This window comes from Ochotona princeps, chromosome 14 (assembly GCF_030435755.1).
Source record: "Ochotona princeps isolate mOchPri1 chromosome 14, mOchPri1.hap1, whole genome shotgun sequence".
Lineage (NCBI taxonomy): Eukaryota > Metazoa > Chordata > Mammalia > Lagomorpha > Ochotonidae > Ochotona > Ochotona princeps.
Window position 1 is genome coordinate 7569078 of NC_080845.1, and position 24787 is coordinate 7593864.

The 24787-nt window shown below is 57.9% G+C and overlaps 1 protein-coding gene across 1 annotated transcript; it reads right to left on the reverse strand.

Moving 5' to 3' along the window:
- On the reverse strand, positions 1–24576 carry NEK6 (NIMA related kinase 6). The gene is made up of 9 exons (XM_004593584.3): positions 24461–24576; positions 17041–17181; positions 15826–15888; positions 12296–12406; positions 11596–11704; positions 11183–11290; positions 3885–3979; positions 2668–2781; positions 1–1414 (listed from the first exon to the last, which is right to left on the reverse strand). The coding sequence occupies exons 1-9, from the start codon at positions 24548–24550 to the stop codon at positions 1304–1306; spliced, it is 942 nt and encodes a 313-aa protein (XP_004593641.2). The 5' UTR covers positions 24551–24576; the 3' UTR covers positions 1–1303.
- Positions 24577–24787: the final 211 nt, after the last annotated feature.

Sequence of the window (24787 nt, forward strand, 5' to 3'; positions counted from 1 at the left end):
TCCTCTCACCGCGTTTTATTTCAAACCTGGAGAACAAGTACAGAGCAAAGGCCACAGCTGGAGACAATCTCTCCCACCTGACAGTGTTCCCGTGTGGAGCCTCTGCAGGCAGCACCTGACCGAGACCCCGACGGCGGGTCTCTCATCTGAAGGGCTCAACTGCTGCACATCCAGCGACAACAGCCTAGAACATGTGAGGACTAATTTGAATACAAAAACAAAATGCAGACTGTTTCCTCCAGAGCTGGAGTTTCCCTTAAATTCACATTTATAAATTAATTTTCACAGTTAATCCTCTTTGGGAACAAGAAATAAGTGAACATATTTCCAGTTTCCTACACATAATACAGTTGTACTTGAATTCTTGACATACATGGTCCGTAGACGGTTCTGGGAAGGAGTGAAGGGCCACTGTGAATCCTGTGTAGCATGTTAGCTAACCTGCATATCTTATCTCAAATGCTGTCAGCAACACTGAAGGTAGATTGTATTAGTCCCATTTTACAGATGAGGAAACCAGGGCTCAGAAAGACTAAGACGTTTGCCTCAGGTCACACTAGGAAGTTACAGAACCAGAATTCGTAAAAGATAGGCTGAGGGCCAAGCCCTTCGTGTTTTTGTTTTTTAAAGCCTGTGTTGCCTTCCCATGGAGGAAGACACTTAACACTGATCATGAAGTGAACCGCCAGCGTTCCAGGGGACAGAGCATGCGACCCGGCAGGTGTCCCGGAGGAGCTGCACCAGGTGTTCAGGTGCCACCTGCCATGCAAAGCTCTGTGCTGGTGCCAGGTTCTCATCGTCATTCATCAAGGAAGAAGTGTAGGGAAAATATTAGCCAAATCTCTACTCTACTCAAAAGTTATTTCCACTTTATCCCTTTATAACTGAGTAAGTTAAACACACAGCTTGAGTGTTTGGAAAGACACTAAGAACTAAACCAAACTCGCTAGTAACCATTTTCAGAGGCTAACTACAAACCACCCAGGCCCCAGCAAGTCTTCCGTTAGTGTGCACCTGTTCCGGCCACCGGAGGGATTCCTAGAGATTCACATTACAACCCCGAGGCGAGGGGCTGCTGTGGCTCGCTAGCCCCCTGCCCTTGGCAACAGCCCAGCTGAGACTGTCCACAACAGGATAGAGGAAGGACTTTGGATGTGACTGGCACCCCCGCCCCCAGCAACTGCTGCAAAGCGCGCCTGCCCTAGGGGACCTGCTGCACTCTGTTCTCAGCTGTTCCGGGAGAGAGGTCTCAAGTAAGGCAAAGTGATGGCGTTGGCTTCGGATGAGGCAGGAGCGTCCACGCTCAGGTGCTGGATGTCCACACGTGCATCTGTTTGGCAACCTGGTGCACATAGCCGATGTCGGGTCTTTGGTCGGGGTCAGGGTAAATGCACATGCTGACCAGCTCGCGTAACTGCAAGGGAGAGAGTGGCTGGTGAGCCTGGGAGAGCAGCCGACCAAGGCACTGAGCTAGGCACTGGTGTCCACATTGGCACGTTTGAGCTTCATGGCCCCACGGCTCCCCAGGGATGACCAGGACCATTCCCAGGCTGTAAGGCCCCAGGGGACACATCTGAAGACGCTGACAGTGGGTCTCTAATTCTGAATACATTTCCACTGCATGGTGGGTGGGTGTTGTGTGTGTGTACGCGCATCTGCTGTCACTCATGTAGATGCCCAAACCAGAGGACACAACTCGAGGAAAGGGCTTATTGATCGTAATAGATGCATTACCATGCAGCAGGGCTGCAGTCTGCCCACCCCTGGCCTCTTTATTGTGCTCATGAAAGCCAGAGCTTTTAATTACACACACACACACACACACACACACACACCCCGAAGGCGAGCTGGGGGAGGGGCCTGGCGCCTCTGATCGGCTCTCATTCTTGATAGTCTGAGTGCCAATTATTTTAATGGTAATTAAAATCATGACCTTAGAAAGCCTACATCTTAACTTGCAGTGCTCAGTGCACTGGTGGTTTTCATTTAAATGCCTGCTGCTGGCGGGGCTCTGGGCAGCAAGACAACAGAGCTGCCCAGACACAGCCAGGGGTGTTCAGAAGCACCTCAGGCAGGTGCAGGGCTGCTGGGTTGTCCTGCATGGCCACTTAAAGTTAGGTAGGTCACCTGGGCAACTCCCCCAAACTGCCAGTTTCTTTACCAGCAAGGTAGGCGACAGGAAAATTGACAATGGGGAACTGCTATTGTGAAGTCACGGCCTGGACTCCAATGGCGGGAGTTCCTCGAACTCACTGCCACTGACCTTGAATAGAAATAATGGCAATGAATGCCACACGGCAGCGTTTCCTCTGAGCCAGGCCGAGGCTGCTCGCAGAGGTGCTGGCAGTGAGCCTGGCACTGGGCTGGGCATGCCATGTCCCTCCCCTTAGTCCCTACCCTGATCCTGTAGGGAAGATTCTAGTAATCTGCTTCAGGAGGAGGGGACGCAGTGGTCTGCCTGCAGTGGCTTCCTGTTGGGGAGTGCCCTGGCAGCCAAGAAGCTGCCTCTCCTGCCTGTCCTCTGGGCACGGGTGGAGCGCGCCCGAGGGCTTCACAGTTGATCTCCGAGTGGGGCAGTTAATGGCACCCTGCTGCTGCCTTTGGGGGCCCCTTCTCTGCCTGGCCAGCTCTGGACCTCCTCCCCAGTTCGCTGCAGGTTTGGCTCACCTTCTCCGAGTAGTGCTCGCCGGGCAGGGGCGGGTAGTCACACTGCTCGATCTTCTGGCACAGCGAGAAGAGGTTCATCTTGTCACCATAGAAGGGACTCTGGAGGGCGGCCATCTGCAAGGGGACAGGACAAGTGTGACTGTCCCGACTCCTTCCCTGGTCCCCGCTGCAGCCACGATGTCATCATCGAGGGCGAAATGAGGCTGGACACGTGAGCCCCAGTGCAGCTTCGGGGGCTGTGGGGCAGGGAGGCTGAAGACAGAGCCAGCTGCTCACCCAGCCAGTCCCCCTGGACTGGTTCTGCTCTAAGTGCTGAGTGCTGCCTGCTGGGAACCTAACTTGGGCAAGTTGTGTTGGTGACCTAGAAGGCAATTCTGAAGACACTGAAAGATGCCACGAAGCCTGCCACTTGCTGAGGGGATGGAAATGTGGCTGCATCATTTCCATCTGCAGTGCAGCAAGGGGAAACTCCAGTGCCAAAGATGCTGACTGCAGGAGCCACCATGGTTCCATGGCCGCAGCACCTGGCAGCAGGCTCCTTGAGGGGCAACTTGCCCGGCCACCACCCGTGGAGGCATTGTGGCAGTTTTGAGTGTCACTGCTGTGGCTGCTTGTTACTCCAGCATTAAGAACGAGGTCCTTGGCTCATCCACTGCAAGCCAGACCCCGAGAGCTCCAGGGAAAGCAGCACCACGACCAGGGCTTCCGAGTCAGGAACCGAACTGTGCATGGTGGCTCTAGGGCCCTGGCAATGCAGGCCTCGCCCCCCACGTCACAGATAGGGAGATGGGCTCGCTGGAGGTGGGGTGGTGCAGGATGGAATCTCAGTGCAGCCACAGCCCTGGCAGAGGGGATGCCCAGGGGCAGGTCCTGACCCTGGGTCTAAGTTAGCCACCACCCAGGGCAGGGGATGACTCTCAGCCAGGCCTGAGCTCCTCCCAGCCCCAGCACTCTACCCGGGGCCTGTTCCAGCAGTGAGTGGCCAACGATGGGAAAATGTTGAGCCTGTGGATGCGGTCACCAAGGAAACCAAGGACCTCTGCGGGGACATGTGGGCAGCTGCCAGTCAGCCACCATCCATCCCAGCATACTCTGGCCAGCTTGGCATGGGGCCAGAGGGGTAGAAGGCAGTTGCCACCCCTTCTAGCAAGCCTTGCCTGAATGGGTGCCCTAGGACCTCTTCCCTCCCCCACTAAGCTGTGGTCCTGGGGACTCACCTCATACAGCAGGCAGCCCAGGGACCAGATGTCTGACTTGAAGTTGTAGCCATTCTCATGGATCCTCTCTGGAGACATGTAGTACGGTGTGCCCACTGAAACACAGCCAGGGACAGGGGCTTAGCTCTGGTGCAGGCCCGGGGTGGGGTACAGGCATGCAGGGGAGGGCTGCTTGTGTCTGCCGTGCCTGGGTTGGGGAGCATTTGGCCCGCAGGTGTGAGGCTGCTGAAGATACCCATGTTCCATGCCTAGGTTTAAGTTCCAGCACCAGCATGTTTCCAGCTTTCTGCTCCTGCAGACCCTGGGAGTAAGCAGTGGTGGCCCAGAGAGTTGGGGTCCTGCCACTTGGATTGAATCCCTGGCTCCTGGCTTCATGCTGGCTCAACCCTAGCTGTCACAAAGCTCCTAGTGGGAGCGCTTTGCCTCAAATAACAAGAACAGGAAAAGAGGTGAATAAAAGTGCCACTGGTCCTGGGGACTCATCCCCCCACCACACACACCAGAATGGGTGTGGGCCACTGTTTCTGCCGACTGCCCAGTGGGGTGAGAAGCAACCGATCAGATGTCCTCGAAGGTGACAGGGCCATGCGGGAGTCCAGACCAGGCTCCTCACGGAGGGAAGAAAGCAGCCCACTGATGCTGACCAAGCTTTCCACTGGTCCTATTTCAGAGATGGAGAAGCTGAGGCTCAGAATGGTAGGGGCTCCTGTGAGAGCAACAGGAATGGGCTACTCCTTCATCTCAGACTGGAAACTGGCCAACTGCATCAGCACAGCCAGAACTCTGCAAAGAAGGGAGGTGTTCCCGCAAGGGAGTAAGCGCCCCGCTGTTACATGCATCCCAAGCTGCAGTGCGGCAGCTGGTGAGGCGGGAGGTGGGGCTAGCACAGAGCCCAGGAATCTGCATTCATAGCCTACTCAGTCCATCTGGATGGAGAATAGCTGTCCTCAGGGAGGGGTCTGCAGGATCCAGCTTTGCAAGCTGCTATGGAGAGTCCTGCCAGCCTGGGGACACTGTGTCATGTAACAGAGGTGGCTGCTGCTGTGAGCAGGGAGCTGGAGTCCAGCTTGCCTGGGCCGAGCCTCTGCTGTATCCCACAATGCCAGGTAGCCAGCATCACCTCCACAAGCAGGATCCGGGGTGAGGAGAGGCTGCTCCGTGAGCCGGACACAGAGCAAGGGCCACAGACCTCAGAGCCAGACACAGGGTGGGGAGCAGTCAATGTTGCAAGGAGTAACACTGAAGAGTCCCCAGGCGCTCCCACTGCCCAGGGGCACTGCCATTCTAAGGAAAAGCCAGCTTCACACCAATGGAGACTGCAGGGACAGCATCAAGATGGGGCCTTTGCTGTGAACACTGGGTGGCTTTTGGTACACCCTCTTCTACTCCTCCCGTCTTTAAGGATCTTACTGGGGATGGCTGGAAAACGCCATCTCACCTGAGTGAGAAACCCACCTTCTCACTGTCACTGACCACACAGCCTGGGGCCGAGTTCACGCTTCCTTCTTGCAGCCCCAGTCATGGCTTACTTAACTGATGTCTGCCCCGTAGGACTGAGCATGGAGCCACAGGGTCAACTCCATGATCATGGCTTTACCAAACAAGGACAATAGCCCTCACCGACATGGTGAGAAACATACTATCCTGACACAGATCTGGGGCTCCCGTCAGAATGTTGACTGCTGTGTGGCTGGTGGTGCAGGGAGAACAAAGTGGGACTTCTAGGAGTGACTCCTGGTGGTCTCCAGGGCACGGTGTGGTTCATGAACAAACCTCAGAATGACAGTCAAACCCATTTGCTTGCAGTGGGACCTTGGGGCCCATGTAGGTGCTGAGAATGGGGTGTCGCTGGGTGGGCACATCCCCGGGGAACACATGAGAGAGGGACCGAGCTCAGAGGTCCTGCTCCCAGGTGGTGCTGCACCTGCGAGGCCCCTGCCTAGTCCCCTTCTGGCTGACTCTGACAGCCCTGTTCCCCTCAGGCTGGCCTTCTGCTCATTTCTGGGTTGCGTGGCTCTGGGCGGACAGCATGACTGCCCGGCACGGAGAACCTCTGGCCTGGAGGCTGTGGTGACCAGGCCCCCAGCCCAGCCCAGCCTGCTCTCTGCCATGCCTCTGTACTCCTCTTGCCAGGTAACTGCTGTCCTCTGTCCTAGCACCGCTCCCTCCCACGGGCAGGGCCCTGGGTCACTGCCCTTAGCCCAGCAGTGCCCTTAGCCGGGGACATGCGGGTTGGGAGATGAGGGTCCGGGGTGTCTTGATCAGTTCTCCTTATCCTTTCACCTCGGCTTTTACCCACTGCCACTGGCGAAAGGGAGTCAGGCAAACACCCAGATACAATCTGGAACTTTCTTCTAAGATGCCACAGTGGCACATGCTGTTCGCCCATTGTTCCTCCATCTGTCTGGCTGTCTACCCATTCATCATTGTCCACTGACTGTTCACCCGCCCATCCGTCACCTGTTCATCCACCCACCCATGTGTCCATCACCGTTCATCATCTGCCCACTCACTTATTCACCCATCCATCCATCCATCCATCCACCCACTCAGCCATTCGTTACTCTGTCCTATCCTCCCTCCTTCCATTTCCCCCAACGGCAGCGGAGCCTTCAGCCTGTGCCACAGGCTTGCAGGAGTGGCCTCACCAGGCTGTATGAATTGCCTGTTCCTGGAAGCGTCCCCAGGAGCCAGCTGCCCACGTGTATCCAGGAGAGCTTGGACCAATCAGTGGCCGTAGCCAAGCCCCACAGGATTTGTTTAACATCTAGATTCCTGGCCCAGTCTTGGATTTGAGAGGGGTCAGAAGCTCTGGGTGCGGGACTCGGACACCTGCAGCCCTCCCCAGCTCCTGGGGACTTGCAGTGCGTGCACCAGCCCTGTCCTCTCCCCTCTTCTTCCTTCAGATCCTCTGTAAGCATCTGGGAACAAAACAGCACACCTGGGAAGGGTTAGCTGAGAAGGGTTGGGCCCTGCTAGCCTGGGTGTGGATTCAGGGGATGGGCTGCTCCCTCTCAGCCTGTGATCACAAAGCTGGGGTCCTCTGCCTCGCTGGGACACATGGAGTCTGAGTGGGGTGGGTGTAGCCCCTCTCCCCATCTCACCAGCTCCCCAGGGGAGCAAGGCATGGAATGCTGGCCGTAGACACTTGGAGGGTGCAGAGTGGGGCATGCACTCATATGGGTGTTGGAGATAAAAGGAGACTTCAAACACCCCCTGAATATGCAGAGACCCCTGGGAATGTATCCTGCAACCCTTGAGTTGAGGGAGCAGTGACTGGGCAGGGTGGGGGCTCCCAGTGGCTCAGGCCTTTCTGGCAGTGGGACAAGGGGACCAGGCTGTGCATCCGGAAGAGGGGCCCAGTGACCCTGACATTCCTGCAGTCTTTGCCTACAGCTCCCGATTTCAAGCCTGGCAGGTATCAGAGGGGCACACAAGACCTCAAAGCAGGAGGCTGATGAAAGAACCCACGTCTGAACTGTGTCCTTCCATCAAAACAAACTTGGCTGGGTCTGAAATGCACTTGATTGGGAAAGAGATGGGCTTTGCAGAAGGGAGGAGCTGGCATCCAGTTGCAGGGTGGGATGGGGTCTCATGGCCGGCAGCTCCCCCCGCCTCTGGCTCCAACTGCTGGACAACCTCTGGGGGCTGGGCAGGCACAGGTGTGGAGCAGGACCCACAGTCTCTCTTACTTCAGCCCCCCCCTCTCCCAGCCTCCTGCCCCAGATCCCTCTGCTCACAGCCTGTCGCTCTTCCCTGGAAGTGGGCAGTGCTGGCCAGACCAACATTTGGTTCATGGTGAAGGCTAAATGGGGCTGCTTCCAGTAGCCCTGGGCCTGGCACAGATCCTTGGTGGAGGAATGAAAGAATGATTGCATGAAGAAATGAATGAGCTGAAGTTTGCTCCTCACTTGCTATCCGCTGAAACCTCTTCCCCTCCGTGGGGTCAGCCCCCTGACTAGGCCAGGGACACAGCAGGTGGGCTGCCCTGGGGGCCCATGATCCTGGATCCGGGCATCAGCACTAAGAGCTACAGTAAAAGGTGTTCTGGGTCAAAGAACTCGTAGAGTTGCACTTGCCATCCTGCACTGCTGGGGTGGGGCAGGGCCGGTGGAGGCCCCAGGCTGTATCCTGCAGATAGGTGCCATCCATCCAGGAGGGCAAACAGCACCAGGCCTGAGTACGGCTGGGTCACAGCGCTGGCCCCTGCCAGGCACATGGCCCCCTCCTCTGTGGGTCTGGGACCAGGCCCTGGGCCCACACACACTGCTGCCACGGCATGGCTCCCTGCACACTGCCTGTGTCCCTCTCTGGACACCTGAGCAGGCTCCCATCCTGGCCTAACATCTCACTGTGCCTCAATTTTCCCAGCTATGAAATAGGTCCCATAAGCCTGCTGATGAGCTGGGTGAGAACAGGTCTTCCAAGCTTCGGTTCCTTCCTCTTCCCTTTTTGGGGCACTCACTGGGGACAAGACTGAAAGGGCAGCTCTTGGGGGGCTGGGGTGGTCCTCACACCTGTCCCCATAGCCCTGGCAGTCGTGGGCTCCTCCACATGCAGCTAAGACTGGCAGAGCCCTGCACCTGCCTGCATACAGTGGGCCCACAGGAGACGGGCCCACAGGAGATGGCCCCACCGGTCCCTGCACCAGGCCACCTGTCATGGACAGTGTTTGTCCCTCTGTCCAGCTGGGGTCCCATGGAGGCAGGGCAGGCTGCGTAACTCTACGTACCCAGCCCGGGGCCAGGGCGCTTGGTCCAGGGCAGCAGGCAGGAGAAAAGTGCCCTGTGGCCAGGCCAGGCCACAGGGGTCTCCTCGAGAGGACCTGCTGCCCTCTCCTGCCGCGCGGCCTCCCCTCCTGCCTCTGATGCCAGCCCGGGGCTGCCCTGTCACTGCTGCCTGCACCCCTGCTTTCCCAGCCCCACAATTTGTCTCACAGCTGCTGCCGTTGCTTGGAGCAAGACGCTTGTAGCTTGTGAGCTGTGTATAGGCAAATCTTTCATTTTTCTTTCATTACGCCGGCGTGTACTGTCACTTAATTTTTATGTATGCAATCCTTCCTGACAAATATGATCTGCTGCCTGGTAATTCGTCTGACGCTCATTCTGTTCTGTGCTCTAATTACGGCTCCTACTCCTGACACCCAGGCAGCCGCTCTGCCACCGCTGGGTACCGCACCTGTCAGCCCAACCATGGCACTGACTAATGCCCTTTCATGCCAGCCTCGTGTTAGCAAATCCAGAGGCAGGGAGGGGGCCTGGGGAAGAGAACGGATTTGCATAAACCCGGCTCTGGGGTCAGCAGCCTTAGGAGACGAGGTGGTTGCCGAGGCAACGTGGCTGCCACCACAGCACCCCCACATAGTAGGTGCACATTAGATGTGGTGGATGCATAATTCATGCCCACGCACAGGGCGCAAAGGGGTCCTTGCCCCTGTGTCCTCTGTGACTCATGATGTGCTGGTGATTAGCTCAGTCCCTTGTTGCCACAGTATGTGTGCATAGACCGAGCCAGCTGCATGCAGTGCCCCAGTGTGCAAGGGGCCTACCTTGGAGTCAGGGAGCTGCTGGGCTCCGGGGCAGGGTGTGGCGGCAGTCCCTGGTGTTTAGGATTGTGTCCTGTAAGCTGGAGGTCTGCTGGAGGTCCCTGGGCCTCAGCTCATGGCACAAAGTCATACACACAGCCCAGAGCGGGGACAGGCCGGGGAGGGCTCCTTGCCCCCTCACACAGCTCGGGAACAGCTCGGCTTCCGGGGACCACCCTTCCCCAAGCTCCAATTTCTTCTCATTAATATAATAAGTGCAGTAGTCCAAGTGCACTAAATCGTGCTGTCGCGCAGGCCTGCGCCTCTCCCATCCCGCACACAGCGATCCTAACAGGCTCTGACGGCGCTGAGCCTCCACAGAAAGGCAGGATCTGACGGACGGCGGACAGGCAAGGGCAGGCGCGGCTCCTCGGGTCCTGGTCTCCCCGAGTCCTTAACCAGGCGGGCAAAGCATGCCCAGCCCACCCAAATTCCAGCTGTTACGGTCCTGCACCAAGGGTCCGGGTTTCCTCTCCAGAATGAGATGCTCCTGCCCTACCCTGCAACCCTGACAGTCCTGGTCAGACAGGAGAAGCCCTGAGCCCTGCCTCTGTTGCCAGCCGGCCTGGGAACCATCATGCACATCGCATGGCCTCTTCCCAACATCCCCTCCCCGCTACCCCCACCCTGACTGCAGGTTCCTTGGCTGTAACAAGGCAGGCCCCTGGGTTCCCCGGGCAATGGCAGGTGGCAAGGGATGGGGGGGTGGGTGGTGCCTGTATGTTCCTCCCTCTGCAGCTCCAGGGAGAGCTTGCAAGGCTGGGTGGGGTTCCACGGCGTCTGTACACAGGCACTCAGGCTGTGGGTCTCCAGGCCATGTGTGCACCATACGCACAGAGGCAACAATGTCCACAGGAAAGGACGGCTTCCAGGAAGCCCCTGGGCCAAGAGGCCACCTGCAGGTTACATTGCCACAGGTGTTCAAGCCCAGCTGTGGGGAGCCCCGGCCTGGAGACACCAGGGCATGAGTGCAGGGGTGGCAGAAGTGAGCGGAGTGTGGGGCAGTCTGTGAGGGAGGTGGCCGCTCCACCGGGGGTCCAACACCCTCCTGAGTGCCCAGGACCAGGGCAGCACCCAAGGTGGCCTCTGTAGAACAATCCCCAGGAGGCAGGGCCCCACTGAAACCCTGCCCCACCCACAAGGCCCCAGTGGGTGGCGCTATTTTTGTATCTCTGTTCTAATTTGATGGAAACTGCCCCCACCCAGATCTGTCAGCCAGGGCTCATGTTCCATCAGGCACCCAGCTCAGGGATCTTGCGCACCCATCTGACCCAGACCTCACGTCTGACCCTGTCACAGTGACCCCTGCACCCACATGGCCAGCAGGCAGGGTTGCCCTATCCCCCTCTCTGCCCCCCAGCACCTCACCCCACATCAAGATCCATCTCCAAGGTAGCCGACTCCTGGATACACACCCAGCCCTCCCCGCTTCAGAACTGCTCATTTACAAACCAAAGCTTGGGCAGGTGGCCTGGGGGTGTGGTGGCCCCTGGGGAACACTGTGCAGCACCAGGAGGAAGTAAGGCCTGGCTGAGGGTATGAAGGCCCCAGCAGCTCTGCCAGGCCTCGAGGTACTCCCTCCACGGCCTGTTCCGAGAGCAGACAGGAAAGCTGGGGCAGCTACTGGCCTGCACCAGCAGGGACAGCCCCTGCATCCCCCTGCAGGTCACCAGGACCACGGCAGGGGGGCTACAAGTGGGGCACCCCCCTTTACCTAAGGAGTGGGCTGCGGTGGTCTCGGAGCTGAAGAAGCGGCCCAGGCCGAGGTCGCCAAGCTTCACGACACCCGTGGCTGTGATGAACACGTTGGCAGGCTTGATGTCTGCAGGGGAAGGGAGGGGGCTGCTGTGGGTGCACAGGGAAGGGGGGCAGTGTCTCCATGGCAAACGGGTAGGCCCAGCCTCGGGCAACACGGCCCCAGGGCCAAGTTCCAGGCAGGACTCATTGTAGGAAAGCTGGGCCGTGCTGGCCCCATGCTGGTATTGGGTTTTAGGGATGCTGTGCCATCTGGCACCAGTGTGCCATGCCAGGACAACCCTGGACATGGGCGTGGTGGGGAGATGAAGCTGCCTGGCTTCCTTGCGAGATGGTCCCAGGGATCCAGGGACGGGGCTGGACGGGGCGTACCTCGGTGCATCACCCGGCGTGAATGCATGTGCTCCACGGCACTGCACAGCTGCACGAAGTACTTCCACACCGTCCGCTCCGGGATGAGCCGCTTCTGCTTCTTAAAGTACTGCCGTGGGGGGACAGACACATGACAGGCCTTGGTGGGCGGATTTTGGGGAGGGAGGCTGTCAGGATGGGCTCACACATGGGTAAGCTCAGAGCAGAGGTCCTGGCTGAATTTAGTGGCATTGCCTGGGCATCCCAAGGGGGGCTTTGCAGCTGGACCTGGGTGTGGACAGGAAGGGGTCACCCAGGACACATCTGGTACTTAAGTCACAGCTGTCCCCAGCTCCTGGGAGCTGGCGAATCTCAGCCAGACAGCTACAGTTGGTCCTGCAGGCAGCAGGCAGGAATTGGCTTTGTTGCTGGGAATATTGGATACTCCAGGGAATCACACACAGCATGGGCCCCAGGCTGCACAGAGGGAGCTACACAGACCATGAGGCCCGGCAGGTTCTTCCCAGGGGGGGATTGGGAGTGGCCCAGTGCTGTAGAGTGGCTGGGGGGCATGGCCACAGGGGTCTTTTCCCCTGGCTGATCCCCTTGTGAGGGTGCCTGAGGGGCACAGAGCTCAAGGGGGCCTTGAAGAGGCTGGGGCAGAGGTCGGGGAACAAGACGCTGGGGCAGGGCGAGGCTCCCACCCTCCTGGGCCTTGTACCTTAATCATCTGCGAGAGGTCCCCAGCGTCGGCCAGCTCCAGCACGATGTTCAGCTCATTGTCCTCAATGAACGAGTCCAGGTATTTGATGATGTTTGGGTGGTTCAGTTGCTGCGAGGGGGTGGACGAGAGAGGAGAGGGTACTGGGTGAGAACCAACCCAGCCCCCATGCCAGCCTACAGCTTCACCCTCCCACTGATGCCCACTGATGCCAGTTGCCAGTGTGGGCTGAGTCAGGCAGGGCTGTGTTTGATGGGCGAAACAATTTAGCCTCCTAGGGTCTCAGTTTCATTGCCTGAAAGATGGGAACAACGCAGCAGGTGGCATGAGGCCGAGATGGACGCGGCTCCCTGACATGTGTGCCACTGGGATTCATGAGCCTGGACATGGCTGTGGCCTGCTCACAGCTCTGCCTTCCTGTTGGAAGCCAGGCAGGTTCCCTGGGGCACACCCCCCACATCCCCTTCCTTCCTCTTGCCATCCATGCCTTGAGGGCGGACCAAGCTCCTGGCCTCCATCCCTGTGCCCAGTAGGCCTGCAGGTGGCCCTCAAGACATTCCTGTCCCCACTTCCTCCCCCTGCCCACCCCTTGTGGAGTCTCAGAAGGATGCTCCTGGCAGAGGGCTGTCCCTGCTGAGCCTGGGCAGGGCAGTGCCCCTGTGGCAGTCAGCCCCTGCCAGGCCAACATCTAGTCCACTAGTCAGCAGCAGCTGAGGCCCGTCAGTCCGCTTTCTGACACTAAGAGATGGGTATGCCTATACCACATGCTAACCTGTGCTGGTCCATGGACTCCAGAACGGGGAGGGGCTGGGGCTGCCACCACAGATTCATACCTCCCCCTTGGTCAATCTCTGACACCGGGCACCCCTCAGTCAGGCTGCCAGGGCCCAGGGGCAGCCCCAGCTGTTTCCCAGCTCATGCCAGCTTCCCTCTGAGATGGACCGTGCTCTGCTGCCCCACTGTCTACTGCCTGGCTCAGACCTCGGACCTCAGACCTCTGCTCTGGATGAGCCCTGGTCCGAGGGTAGGTGCACCTGTTCCCATCTACCCCTTGCCCAGCAGGGGGCGCTGCCCAGACAACTGCATGTCCTGGTTCCCTGGGGCTGTAGTCAGTAACATAGGTGTGACACAGCCAGGAGGACAGGTTGCAGGAGACGGTGTCATGCTCAGCTGTGTCCTCTGCCCTGGGAACTCTCCCCACTCTGCCCTTCCCAGGAGGGAGGCCTCTGCCACTTCTTCAGGGCACAGTGTTCCTTCTCTGTGTTGTGGCCTGCACCTGATCATTCCTGACTGCCCTTCACTGTCACGTGTCAGTTTGCCCCATGTTCTCTGAGAGCGAAAGAGGCAGAGCTGCCATCTGTGGAGCTGAGCCAAAATCAGGAGTTGGGAACAAAGCCGAAGTCTCCCACTTGTGTGGTGGGAACCTAATTGCTTGGGCCATCACTGTTGCCTCCCAGGGTCTCATTTAGCAGGAAGCTGAGTCAGGAATCAAACCAGTGAAGCGGATGTGAGACTCCAGTATCTTAACTGGCATTTCAATTGCCAGGCCTAACCCCCGTCCCTGACTTGGATTCTAAATCCACTCCATGGCTGTGGCCTGCTATCCACAGCTGGACGGCCCTGTCTCAGGCTGCTTAGGTAGGTGCACCTGTTGTTTGCGAGGCCTGAGCTGAGCCTGGGGTGCCCAAGGAGCCCTGGGCCAGTCTGGACCGCCCAGGCTCACACACTACTCAGAGAGAGGAAGGTAGGATCTGCCCCACCCATCACCCCAGGGCCCAGTCCCTCCCAGGCAGGTCACTCATGCCCTGAATGTCTGTGTGGATGTTCTGGGAGAGCAGGAGTGTACCAAACAGGGTAGGGAGCCTCGGGGAGGAAGCTTTGCGTGCAGAACTGGGGGTGCTGGGAGGCAACGCCAGTAGCCTTAGACCGATAGCTACGTGTTGAGTGCCCTGCCATGCCTAGGTCAGAGCTGGGTGCCAGAACTGAGTTCACTGCCAGGAGGAGCCAGTTCCTAATCGTGAAATGGACTGGAAGAACCTAGGATGAAGGGCCAGACTCAGGGTGGCACAAGGGGTGTGAGGAAGACTTCCTGGAGGAGGTGACATTTGAGCTGGGGACACATGCACCTTCATCTTCTTGATTTGGAAGGATCTGTGCACTAAGGTCTTTGTCAGACAAGGTACTATTAGGACCTTCTTCCTACCCATGCTTATTTTCATTTTCATAATGTGTCTTTGAGAAGCATAAACAATTTCTTCAGATAAGGCCCAGCTGATACTGCTTCTTTCAGGATACCTGCTCCCTGGGCCCAACACAGCCCAGTGCTGCTTCTAGTCACACAGGTTTCCTCTGGTTCTTGTCAACAAACTTTACATGTTCAGCTTTGGGGTTTAGGAGCCACTTCAGATTCATTTCCGTGTATGGCGTGAGGCAGGGATCCAGGCTCACTTCCGTCTGATGGTATGCTCAGCTGTCCCAATGCCCTGGGCTGCAAGTCTTGCCCTCGCCCACTGAATTGTTCTGGTGCCATTGTCAGAAATTTTGCCTAGGGTTTTGTTTTAGGATCATCCGGAACCAAACATTGACCACTTGGCCAGTGGCCCCCAGCACACAGCACACTCTGGTGCAAAGACAAGTGCCAAAGCAAGGGCCCTTCCAATCTCTCAGCACAGGGTGGAATGTGATCTAGCAGACGGAACACCAGCTGTGATGCCCATGTTCTGTATAAGGAGTGACTTGGGTTCAAGTTCAGGTTTCTGCAAATGGACAGCCTGGGAGTAGGGGAGCCGGCTCACATGCTTGGGCTCCTGACGCCTACATGGGAAAACTGAATTGGGCTCTCAGCTCCTCCAGCACCCAGGGCCACTGCACATTTTAGTGGGATGAACCAGACAACTGGAGCTGTTTTTGTCTCTGTCTCTGAAATTTAATTATGCTGATAAGGCATATCCCATGGTACAGGCATATTGCTACTGCAACAAATCAAGAGACTGTTTCCTCCCCTTCCTCTGGGACTGAGCCTTGCTACTTCACTGGGAAATCTTGTCCTCTGGGAGAAGACTCCGAGACCTACTCAAAACCCACACAGGCCTCAAATCAGAAGAGGGGGGCTTGGAGTTCTGGTCCTCACAGAGAAGGTGGGCAGTCCCCTCCCCTTCTGGGGGCGGGTCTGAGATTGTGAGGTTCAGGAAGTGTCCCCATGTGCCAAGAAGGACACCAGAGGTCACCAGGCCAAATCCTCAAGGTCCGGTGAGTGGACAGGATGGGTCAAGTCCATGGCAGCTGGCGCTGAGTCAAGTCTGAGAAGTGCCCCTGGGAGCCCAGATCACTGTCCACACGGAGCACACTCAGGCCTGCGGCCTTCTGGTGAGCCAGGGCCCCAAGGAGGGCTTCCAAGATGCACAGGGTTGGCTACTAGGAGCCCATGCTCAGGGATGCCCCAGGGCCGCTGGGTAGAGAGGTGAGAGCCACTGTGGTGAGGTCTCCCCAGTGCTGCATCTGTGCTGGGGCTCTGTTCCCCTTGAGCTCACCTTCAGGAGGCCGATCTCTTTGACACAGTCCTGCCTGGCCTTGGCGTCCATCATCTCGAAGATCTAAGGGGTTAGAGAAAGAGAAATGGGGTTGGGGGTGTAAACTTGGGGCCCAGCCCCTCTGGGAACCACGGAGAGCAGCATCCGAATCCTAGTCCTCCATGCTCCTTGCCATGGACCCATGTGAGAGTGATGGTGCCCGGTCCCCATGCATCACAAACCAGCGTTGGACTAACTACTTCCCTGGGTTCCCTGTGACCTTCTCCCTGGGCAGGAGTTACTGTGCCCAAGTCCCAAAGGCAGAGACTGAAGCTCTGGGAAGACTAGCTGGGGGCACCACACTGGGAAGGGTTGGCTGTGGCGGAGCCTTGGCTGTCACCTCTGTGAATGAAGCCAACAGCCAACCTTACGATGGGTCAGGTGCACAGTGCCCAGTGTGGCATTCCTGGAGCCCCCAGCAAGTGGGCTCAACAGACACAGAGCTGGCATCCCCACAGACACACCAGACAGGGGGCTGGGGGATCCACCCGAGATCCGGGGTGGGCAGTGGGCATTTTCTGTGAGTTCACAGATCCACGTGGGAGCCGGGATGTCCATGCTCTCCCTACCCCCATGGGGACTGTCTGTGGTGTCGCCCTCTCTGCCCTCCCAGGGCTGCTCAAAGGATGAGCACATCTGGAGGTGGGAAGCTTGGCTGAACACTGGCACACGCCCCTCCCAGCCCTCCCAGCTGACCAGCATGCAGACTGCTAGCTGTGCCTTGTCCCAGCTTTGCTGCTGCTAGGCTGAACTGAGTCCAGACCGTGACATCCCTGCAGGCCAGGAACAAGGGGGTCTGCCCTGTCCCTCTGGGGTCTGCAGAGTTGAGTGTCCCACTTTTTGTTACTTGAAAATGGGGCAGAAACCCCCCAGGAACAGCCACTGCTTGCATGGTCCCATCATCCCCGCCCTGACCCAGCATGCAGCAGGTACTCAATGCATGCCCACTTCCCTTTCTCTTTCAAGTACATTCTGCACTTTCCCTGAACAGGAGTCCACCTGGTGCTCATCTCCCAGGCTCATGGAAGAACAGACAGGGAATGGCCCAGAGCCATGAGGCTTAGCTGCAGGGGGTGGTGCCTGCAGGGGGTGGTGCCTGCAGGGGGTGGTGCCTGCAGGGGGTGGTGCCTGCAGGGGATGGGGAGCGAGGAAGGGGGGTATGGGGACCAGACTCACTTGCACCTTCTTCAGGGCCACCGTCTTTCTATCCAGCAGGCAGGTGGCTTTGTACACCTCGCTGAACTGGCCTCGGCCTATCTTCTTCTCAATCTGGAAGTCAGCCAGTGAGCAGCGGAAGGACAGGGTGCTGGGGTGCCTCTGAAGAGGGACAGAGGGCAGTCATGGTGACCAACTGGGCTGGCGAGCCCTGGGACCTAGGTAAAGGAACGGCTTGGCTGTCCAGCCCTCCTGGCACTCCCTGCTGTAGCCCCATTGGAGGGGAGAAGCAGAGCTGTGCACTGCCCACCGGGCACTGCACCTGTTACCTCTATCATCTCCCAAGGCTATCCGACTCTCACCTCAGAAGGCTCACGCCATGCCCACTCCTGAATCCTGCAAGCCCAGGCAGTAGAGTGTGTGTGGCAAAGGATGGACAAAGAAGTGGGAAATAGTGAGGTTGCAGGGTTCCTGGGCTGGGGTGGAGGGACGGGACTCAGCAGGGTCTGTGCTTCAGGCCTCGCCAGCCTGGGGCCTCAAGCCGTGCCCTACTCTGAGCCCTGCAGATTATCGGCAGAAACACGAGAGCCCCCCCCTGTGAGGACATGGCGGGGGTGAAGCCTGCAGCCTGACTGCCTCCTTGCTGGTGACCTGGAGGAAACCGAGACTTCCTGGAGGCTCTGCCGGACCAGCGCTGTAACCTCAGGGCCCGTGCCCTCCGCCCCCAGACTGGGGAGGTGCCCGCTTTTACCAGGGATGCCAGCAGACACAGCTATGGCTCTGGAAGGAGACCAAGACTTCCCAGAGGCTCTGCAGGACCAGCGCTGTAACCTCAGGGCCTGTGCCCTCCGCCCCCAGACTGGGGAGGTGCCAGGTGCCGGGCCATGCCCCGGTGCATTTTTACCAGGGATGCCAGCAGACACAGCTATGGCCCTGGAAGGAGACCGAGAACCACCGAGTGACAGGCACCAGGAGGCCAGACAGCTGGGTCACAGCCCCGCTCCACCTACTCGCTGGTGGGGGACCAAAGTCACCATTTAGAGGCCACTCTGAAGCCTCAGCTTCCTCATCTGTAAATGGAGACAACAGAGCTAACTTAGTGCTCAGTGGCTGTTGTCATGGCTACTGACTGACAGGTGTGGGAAGGGCAGGTGGGAGGAGCCTCAGGGTCTGCACCCTGAGTTTCTGAGCCCGCCTGCTCCCCACCATGTCCTCATGCCAGGGGGGCGGAAGGGTCCAGGCCTCACAACACATCATCCTTACAGCAACATACACCTGTTAGCACCTTGTGTCTGAAGTCTGCATCCCATGGGCCGGGGATGCCCTGCAAGGGGCCTCACCACGGTGGCATTCCAGGACACTGCAGCTCACGGGGCATCACTGAGCCCATAGCAGGTAATGGCGGAGCTGGGACTCATACTCGGGTTGGTCCCCCCACTTAGGCTCCTGCCTCTTCTTTCTGCCAAGAGCCCGGGAAGCAGCAGGATGGCTGCTTCCCGTCCTGGCCATCGGAACCCCGCTTGGTGCCCCAGCTCGGGGCCCTCAGACAGGGGATGCCATCTCGGCTCCCTCTCTTATCACTGGTGCAGTGGCTCTGCTGCTCAGGGACAAGGTCTGCTGGAGCGCTGACTGCACTGCTGGGAGACATGGGGTGGGGGTCCGCTCTCTTGGGGCTCAGAGCCCCGAGGACCCAGTGAAGGGTTTGCAGGGAGAGCCCAGATCCCTACACTCCCACAGCTCTAGCCACTGTGGTCCATCTGCATATGCATGATGCAGATTTGCACTTCCTGTCACAACCCACTGGACCTAATTAGAGTAAGGTGCACCCTGGCAGGGGCAGCACAGGGTGCTGGGGCACTGTCCAGGAGGCCCTGGGGGTGCCTCTGCTGTCCTGGCAGGGTTGAGCTGCGAGCAGCCAGCACAGAGTCCTGATCCAAACCGACTGCACCCCAGGGCTCCAAATGGAAAGGAGGTGACCCTGAGACCTGGCCCAGAAGATGGGGTTTCTCTGTGTTGCCAATTTCAGGCCCCCTGCCCTCTCGGGCCAGCCCCCCTTCCCACCCTCCCCAGCAGCTGAATGGCAGGCACCTACGTACGGGGGACAAGATTTGGAATAGCTGGGCAATGTGGGCCAGCCCAGAGTGTCCCTGGCCTCCCTGCCCCCTGCTCTGCCTGAGGCTCGTGGTGGCTCCAGGGCACAGGATGGCAGCCGGACCTGGGAGGCTAGGGTTCAAATCCCTAGTGGCTGCTCCTGGGCTGTGGCCTGGGGCAAACCCTTCTGGTGCTAGGTAATAGCTCTCAGCGGGCTGTTGGGCATTAAGTGACAAAGGGGGCCTGGCCTATGGGGCATGGAAGGTGTTCAAGGTCATTGCCACTGTTTTACGTGATTAACTCTGCTGCTCCAGGAGAATGAGCCTCAGGTCAAGGCCTCCGGCCCCAGGGCAGGGCGACCCTAGGGGCCAGGCCCTCCCACTGGTGACAGTCACCCACCTGGAGCCAATGTGGCACCTGTTGACTCCAAAGCGCCTGCGGTGAGGTAGTGAGGCTGACACGCACCTGCCTCAGTGACTTCGTTGTCCCCTTCCCAGGGCCTGCCCGCCAAGCGACCCTGTGAGACAGCAGCTGCCCTGGTCGGTCTTGGCGTGGTATGCTAGGTTGACACCACACTGTCTCTCATGCTCTTGTCCCAGGCCATTTCAGGAGAGGAGGGCACGGGGACGTGGCCCTTGTGGCACCTGTCCTACACCCTGCTGCCAGTCACAGCCCTGAGTTTCCCGTGGCACCTTTCACCCTAGTCCCGCCCTTGCAACCAAAGCCGCCAGTTTTTCTGCGGCCTGGGGCTGGGCTGCGTGAGGCACCCCCGCCTCCAGAGAGCTCTGAGGAGCCCGGCCTCTCTTCTCCAAGTCACATCAAATTAGGCCACAAACACCCCCACCTGTGCTAATTGGAGTTTAAAATGCTTGAACCAAAATAAGCCTTAGCCATCACAACCCCCTTCTTTTTTTTTTTAAAGAAAACAGGCGCATAAAATCACGTTAAAAGAATAAAAATGCATTCGCCCAATTAATTTTCTGAAATCTCATTAAAAAATTTAGCCTGACTAAGTCAGACTTCTGACCCGAATTTTAATCATCTCTACACTGGATGGCCCTCTTCTCCCTGAAATTTGCGATGCATCATTACTCTCGAGGCAACCGCGTCCACGATCTGAGAAGGCACACTTCATTGGAGTGACATTTCCTGTAAGCGGACTTCACCTTCAAAGACATCTGACACCGCGTGGGGTGGGGGCACTTCTAACGGATCTGGGATCCGTGTCCTCAGCAAGATGTTTGAAATCCACTCGGCATGAAAGGCAGGCCTAGTGTACAGTGAGCCTGCCCGGCCAGACTCCTTGGAGCTGGCCATGTCTGAGCCCGGAGCCCACTTTCCCTCTCGGAGACTCCGTGGCACAGTTTGCCAGTGGGGCCACAAGGACCCGGCTTTGGCTCCTGATTCGGTCCCTCGGCAGCAACAGGCAGGTAGCAAGGCAGCATCCTCCCTGGCCACATGGATCGAGCGAGATCTCCTGAGTTAGACATGCAAGACAAAATGAGGGCCGTGCTAGGTGTCGCTGTGCAACTGTCACTACCGTGGTCTCAGTGCAGATGGCTACACCTGGCTCCACGGTGGGTGGTGGAGGGGGCGCAGTCTCGTGGGCTCGATGACAGACCCAGAGCATGGAAGACACATTCAGACAAAAGCCAGGAGTCTTATTTACCAAATTCAAGCGAAGCTGAGTTTAAAAACACACTAAGAAGGCTCAGATCCAGCTCCAGGTCCGAAGGGCAAACCCTCGTCCCCTCACCCCCAGTGCCAGCCCCCATCATGAAGACCCAGGCCTCGCCCCCTTGCCTATGGGCACCCTCTCCGAGCTGTGGGGCCACAACCTCCAGGGAACCCATGGCCAACATGTGCCATTACTGGCTCCCCACCTGCTGCAGGCTCGGCACAGAACAGGGACCTGTTCAAGGCAACACATTCTTGTCACCCACCCAAGCACAGGTATTTAAGTCCATTGTCCATCCTCATTGGCCACATACTTTCAGGTTGGGGCCTGCACCTTGCTGTTTCTGCTTCTGGAATATTCTTTTTCTGTACTCCTCTCCCTAACAGCCAATCATGCACCAGGCAGCATCTGACACTCCGTTGGGATCTGACACCTCTCCACTCTGTCTTGGTCTATTCCTGTGAGCTGCCCATCCCCGACTCAGGGTGGGCATTGGGGAGGGCCACAGCACAAAGGAAACAAACATTTGGGGAATTCACGACAGCCAGCCAGCCCCTGGTGGATGTTAGTGGGTGCTCATATCTGGCTATGAAACTTCACCCAATCCTACCGTTTCTTTGGGAAGCTGTTCGTGGGGACTTAGGCCTGGCTCACGTGTACCAGGTGACAGCTGCCCTGACACCTGCCAAGTGAGGCACGTTCTTGGCTCCTGTGGAGCTGAACCTGGCACACCCACGCTGGGCAGGGCTGGGTGGACTCTGCAGGTGGGACACGTCAGCTAGGTTTTCCCCATGTGGAAATCCATGTGGCTCCCGGTGGGTGGGCCCAGCCTGGGGTCTCATTCCCCATGAAAATGTTGGGAAGCAGATCAGTCCCATCACAAAATAGAAGCATTGTAAGCTCTCTTTCTCAGTTCCACCCAGCTGTCTGTCCATCATTCCATCCATCCATTCATCCATACAAACCCTTAAAAGCAAATGAGTTCACTTGCCTAAATATAAATCAATCTGACACACGATTCCACAAGTGTAAGGGTGACACAAGTGTGTTCTCACGTAGAGACAGAAAAGCAGATGGGAGAGGGGGAAGAGAAGGGGGGGAGAGGGAAGGAGAAAGGAAGAGAGAAGGAGGGAGGGCTTGGCAGCGTGGCCTAGTGGCTAAGGTCCTCGCCTTGATCCCATATGGCCGCTGGTTCTAATCCCGGCAGCTCCACTTCCTCTCTATCTCTCCTCCTCTCAGTATATCTGACTTTGTAATAAAAATAAAATAAATCTTTTAAAAAAAAAAAGAGAAGGAGGGAGATCTTCCATCCATTGGTTCACTCCCCACATGGCCACAGTGGTTGGTGCTGGACCAGGAGCTGAAGTCAGGAGCCCAGAACTCCATCCTGGTTGCCTGCAGGATGGCAGGAGCCCAAGCACTTGGGCCATCCTCTGCTGCTTTTCCATTCACTTTAGAAGGGAGTTGGATAGGAAGTAGAGCAGCGGGGACTCTAACTAGTGCTCACTCACATGGGATCCTGGTGTCACAGGTGGAGTTTAACGGCCTAAGCCACAGCGCAAGCCCCCAAAACTAGAAAGATTTTTAGCAACAGGTGGATAAGACCCACAGTGCCTGGCACCGGATGCTGGTCGTGCAAGCCCCCAAAACTAGAAAGAATTTTAGCAACAGGTGGATAAGACCCACAGTGCCTGGCACCGGATGCTGGTCGTGGACTGTGACACTTTGTCCTGGTAGCTGTCTTCTGAACAAGCTACTGTGATTATTCCCAGTAAACAGGTGGGGAAATTGAGGCACACCACCAGGCTGGTGAGGGGAGGAGCTGGGAAGCCAGTGCACACAGCCTGCTCCTGTCTCCCTCCAGGGAAGGGGAGAGGATGAGAGTGGAGCGCTGGGCCACATGGGAAGATACTGCTGCTGTCACCTTGGGCTGTGTCTGTGTCCAGAGACACAAGAGGCCTCCCCAGCCAGCATCTGCATGCCTGTGCTGCAGGCCGCCAGAAGGGAGGAAGCAACCATGGGGATACCTCAGTTCTGCAATCCAGCCTGATGTTGGAGTGACTGAGGGGCATCCTCCCCTGGCAGCCGCTGCCTGGCACAGCCCAGCGCTCAGTAATGGGATCTAATTACACGGAACTGTGTTATTATCCACTCCAACATGGGCCATGAGATGACGCGGCTGCAGCCGCCACAGCCACAGCCACCGCCACCACGGCAGCCCACCACCCCCTTGGCTGGTGCACGTGAAATAATTATGGCGGGGGTGGGGGAACTCTTCTCTGCCAAATGAGGCTGTAACTAACCCTGATTGCTCCAAATGCAACTGACTCATTCTGGGAGATTAATCAGGAGGGACTTCAATTGTTAGGGAATGACTTAATATGACAAATTGCTACATTATTCCACCAGGCCCTGCTGTCCCCAGACAGGAATGTCATGTCCTTGTGGACGGTGGACTACTATGGCCTGGGGCCTTGGGCTTCCCGGGGTCTGCAGCCTAGGACTCAGCCTAGGTAAGGGGCCCTTGCATCCCAGACCCAGACAATAAGGTACAAACAGTACCCTGGAGCTTGCCTGCATGTGTAGACAACACACACACACACACACACACACACACACACACACACACACACACTCTGTCCACCTGTGTGCCTCGGGCTGATGCAGCCCTGCACCAGGGAAGGATATCAGATACCCTTGCCTCCCTGGCCAGGCACCTTGCACAGTATACAACCTGTGCAACTGTACATGGCTACCAGGACCTGGATGCTGTGACAGTCTTCCAGGGTGCCTAGTGTGGATGTCTGAGTCTTGCCTAACTCAGGTCTTGGCCTTGGAGCAAAAAGTCAAGTGTGGGTGACAAGTTTGCGTTGCTGCAGGCTGATCACACCCTGAGGAGACCTCTCAGGGTGCCGGGCTTGTGCTGGGAGCCCTGCTGGCTCCTGTCCTCTTCCCCTGCAAGGCTCACTGGTAGCAGACCTGGCTCAGGGCCACACACACACACACACACACACACACACACTCTGCCATACTTTGTGGGCAGCCCCAATGAAGGCAGCCCCAGGACTCAGATGCACAGGAAGTGGCCCAGCCAGTAACCAGAGCTGCAGGCAGTCCAGGGCAAGGCAGGAGCCAGGGAGGAGGAGCAGACGGAGGGCAGCCCAGGCCCCATGGTCACGTGCGCAGAGGCCCAGTGTTGGCAGGGCAGCTCCAACATTCGAGGGCACCAGGCAAGCAGGAGGGGGTGGCCTGGCTCCCCACGGGCATGATGATGGTGAGGGGGAGGGGGAGACTGGCACAAGGACTCCAGGCTTCCCTGCAGCTTTGTGGGTGCTAAAGAGGTCCATGGGCAGGAAGAACCTCCTGCCAATCCCCTCCAAGACCCTCGCGGTCCTCAGGGTCCCCAGAGCCCCCTCCCTAGCAGCCCTGACCCCGCTGAGATGAGGCTGCCCCACTCATGGGGTCCTCATGCAGGACCAGAGTTTGGCACAGCCTGCGCCTTTCTCAGTGCTGCTCAATCCAAGTTAGGGCTAGCTATGTCAGATAGTGAGTTACCTGTTGGTGGAGGCATTCAAGGTAATTCAGTCTGAGGGGTGCTGGCTGGGAACCTAGAGCATGCCTGTCACTTCAGGCTCTTCAATGCACCATAAAGGAGAGGGAGGGGGGGCTTACCTGTGGGTCAGGAGGGTGTGCAGGCCCTGGGGTGTGACAGAGGCTGTTCGGGCTCCCTCCATGGGGCAGGTGGCTGGGCTGGCCTGCCATGCTGCATGCCAACCTCCCCGGGCACAGGCTGCAAGAGAAAAAAGCAGGGGCCTGGTCATTTCTTCTTCGAGATGGCCCTGGGCAGGGTGAGGTGCCTGCCAAGGTCCCATGAGGGTCCAGCCAGGGTACAGGGAATGCAGTGGCTTGCTGTTACTTGCTCAGCTCAGGTGTGGCAGGGCTAGCCCTTAATGCACCCTACTCTGGCTTTTGCCATCCTTACTGGGGTGCCAGGACTGT

Coding starts and splice junctions, on each gene's coding strand:
- NEK6 (XM_004593584.3), bottom strand. CDS start 24,550: ATGGCAGGCCAGCCCAGCCACCTGCCCCATGGAGGGAGCCCGAACAGC. Junction 11,291..11,595: donor ACGCCGGGTGATGCACCGAG/GTACGCCCCGTC, acceptor CTTCCCCTGCAG/ACATCAAGCCTGCCAACGTG. Junction 2,782..3,884: donor TGGGCTGCCTGCTGTATGAG/GTGAGTCCCCAG, acceptor GTCCCCTTGCAG/ATGGCCGCCCTCCAGAGTCC.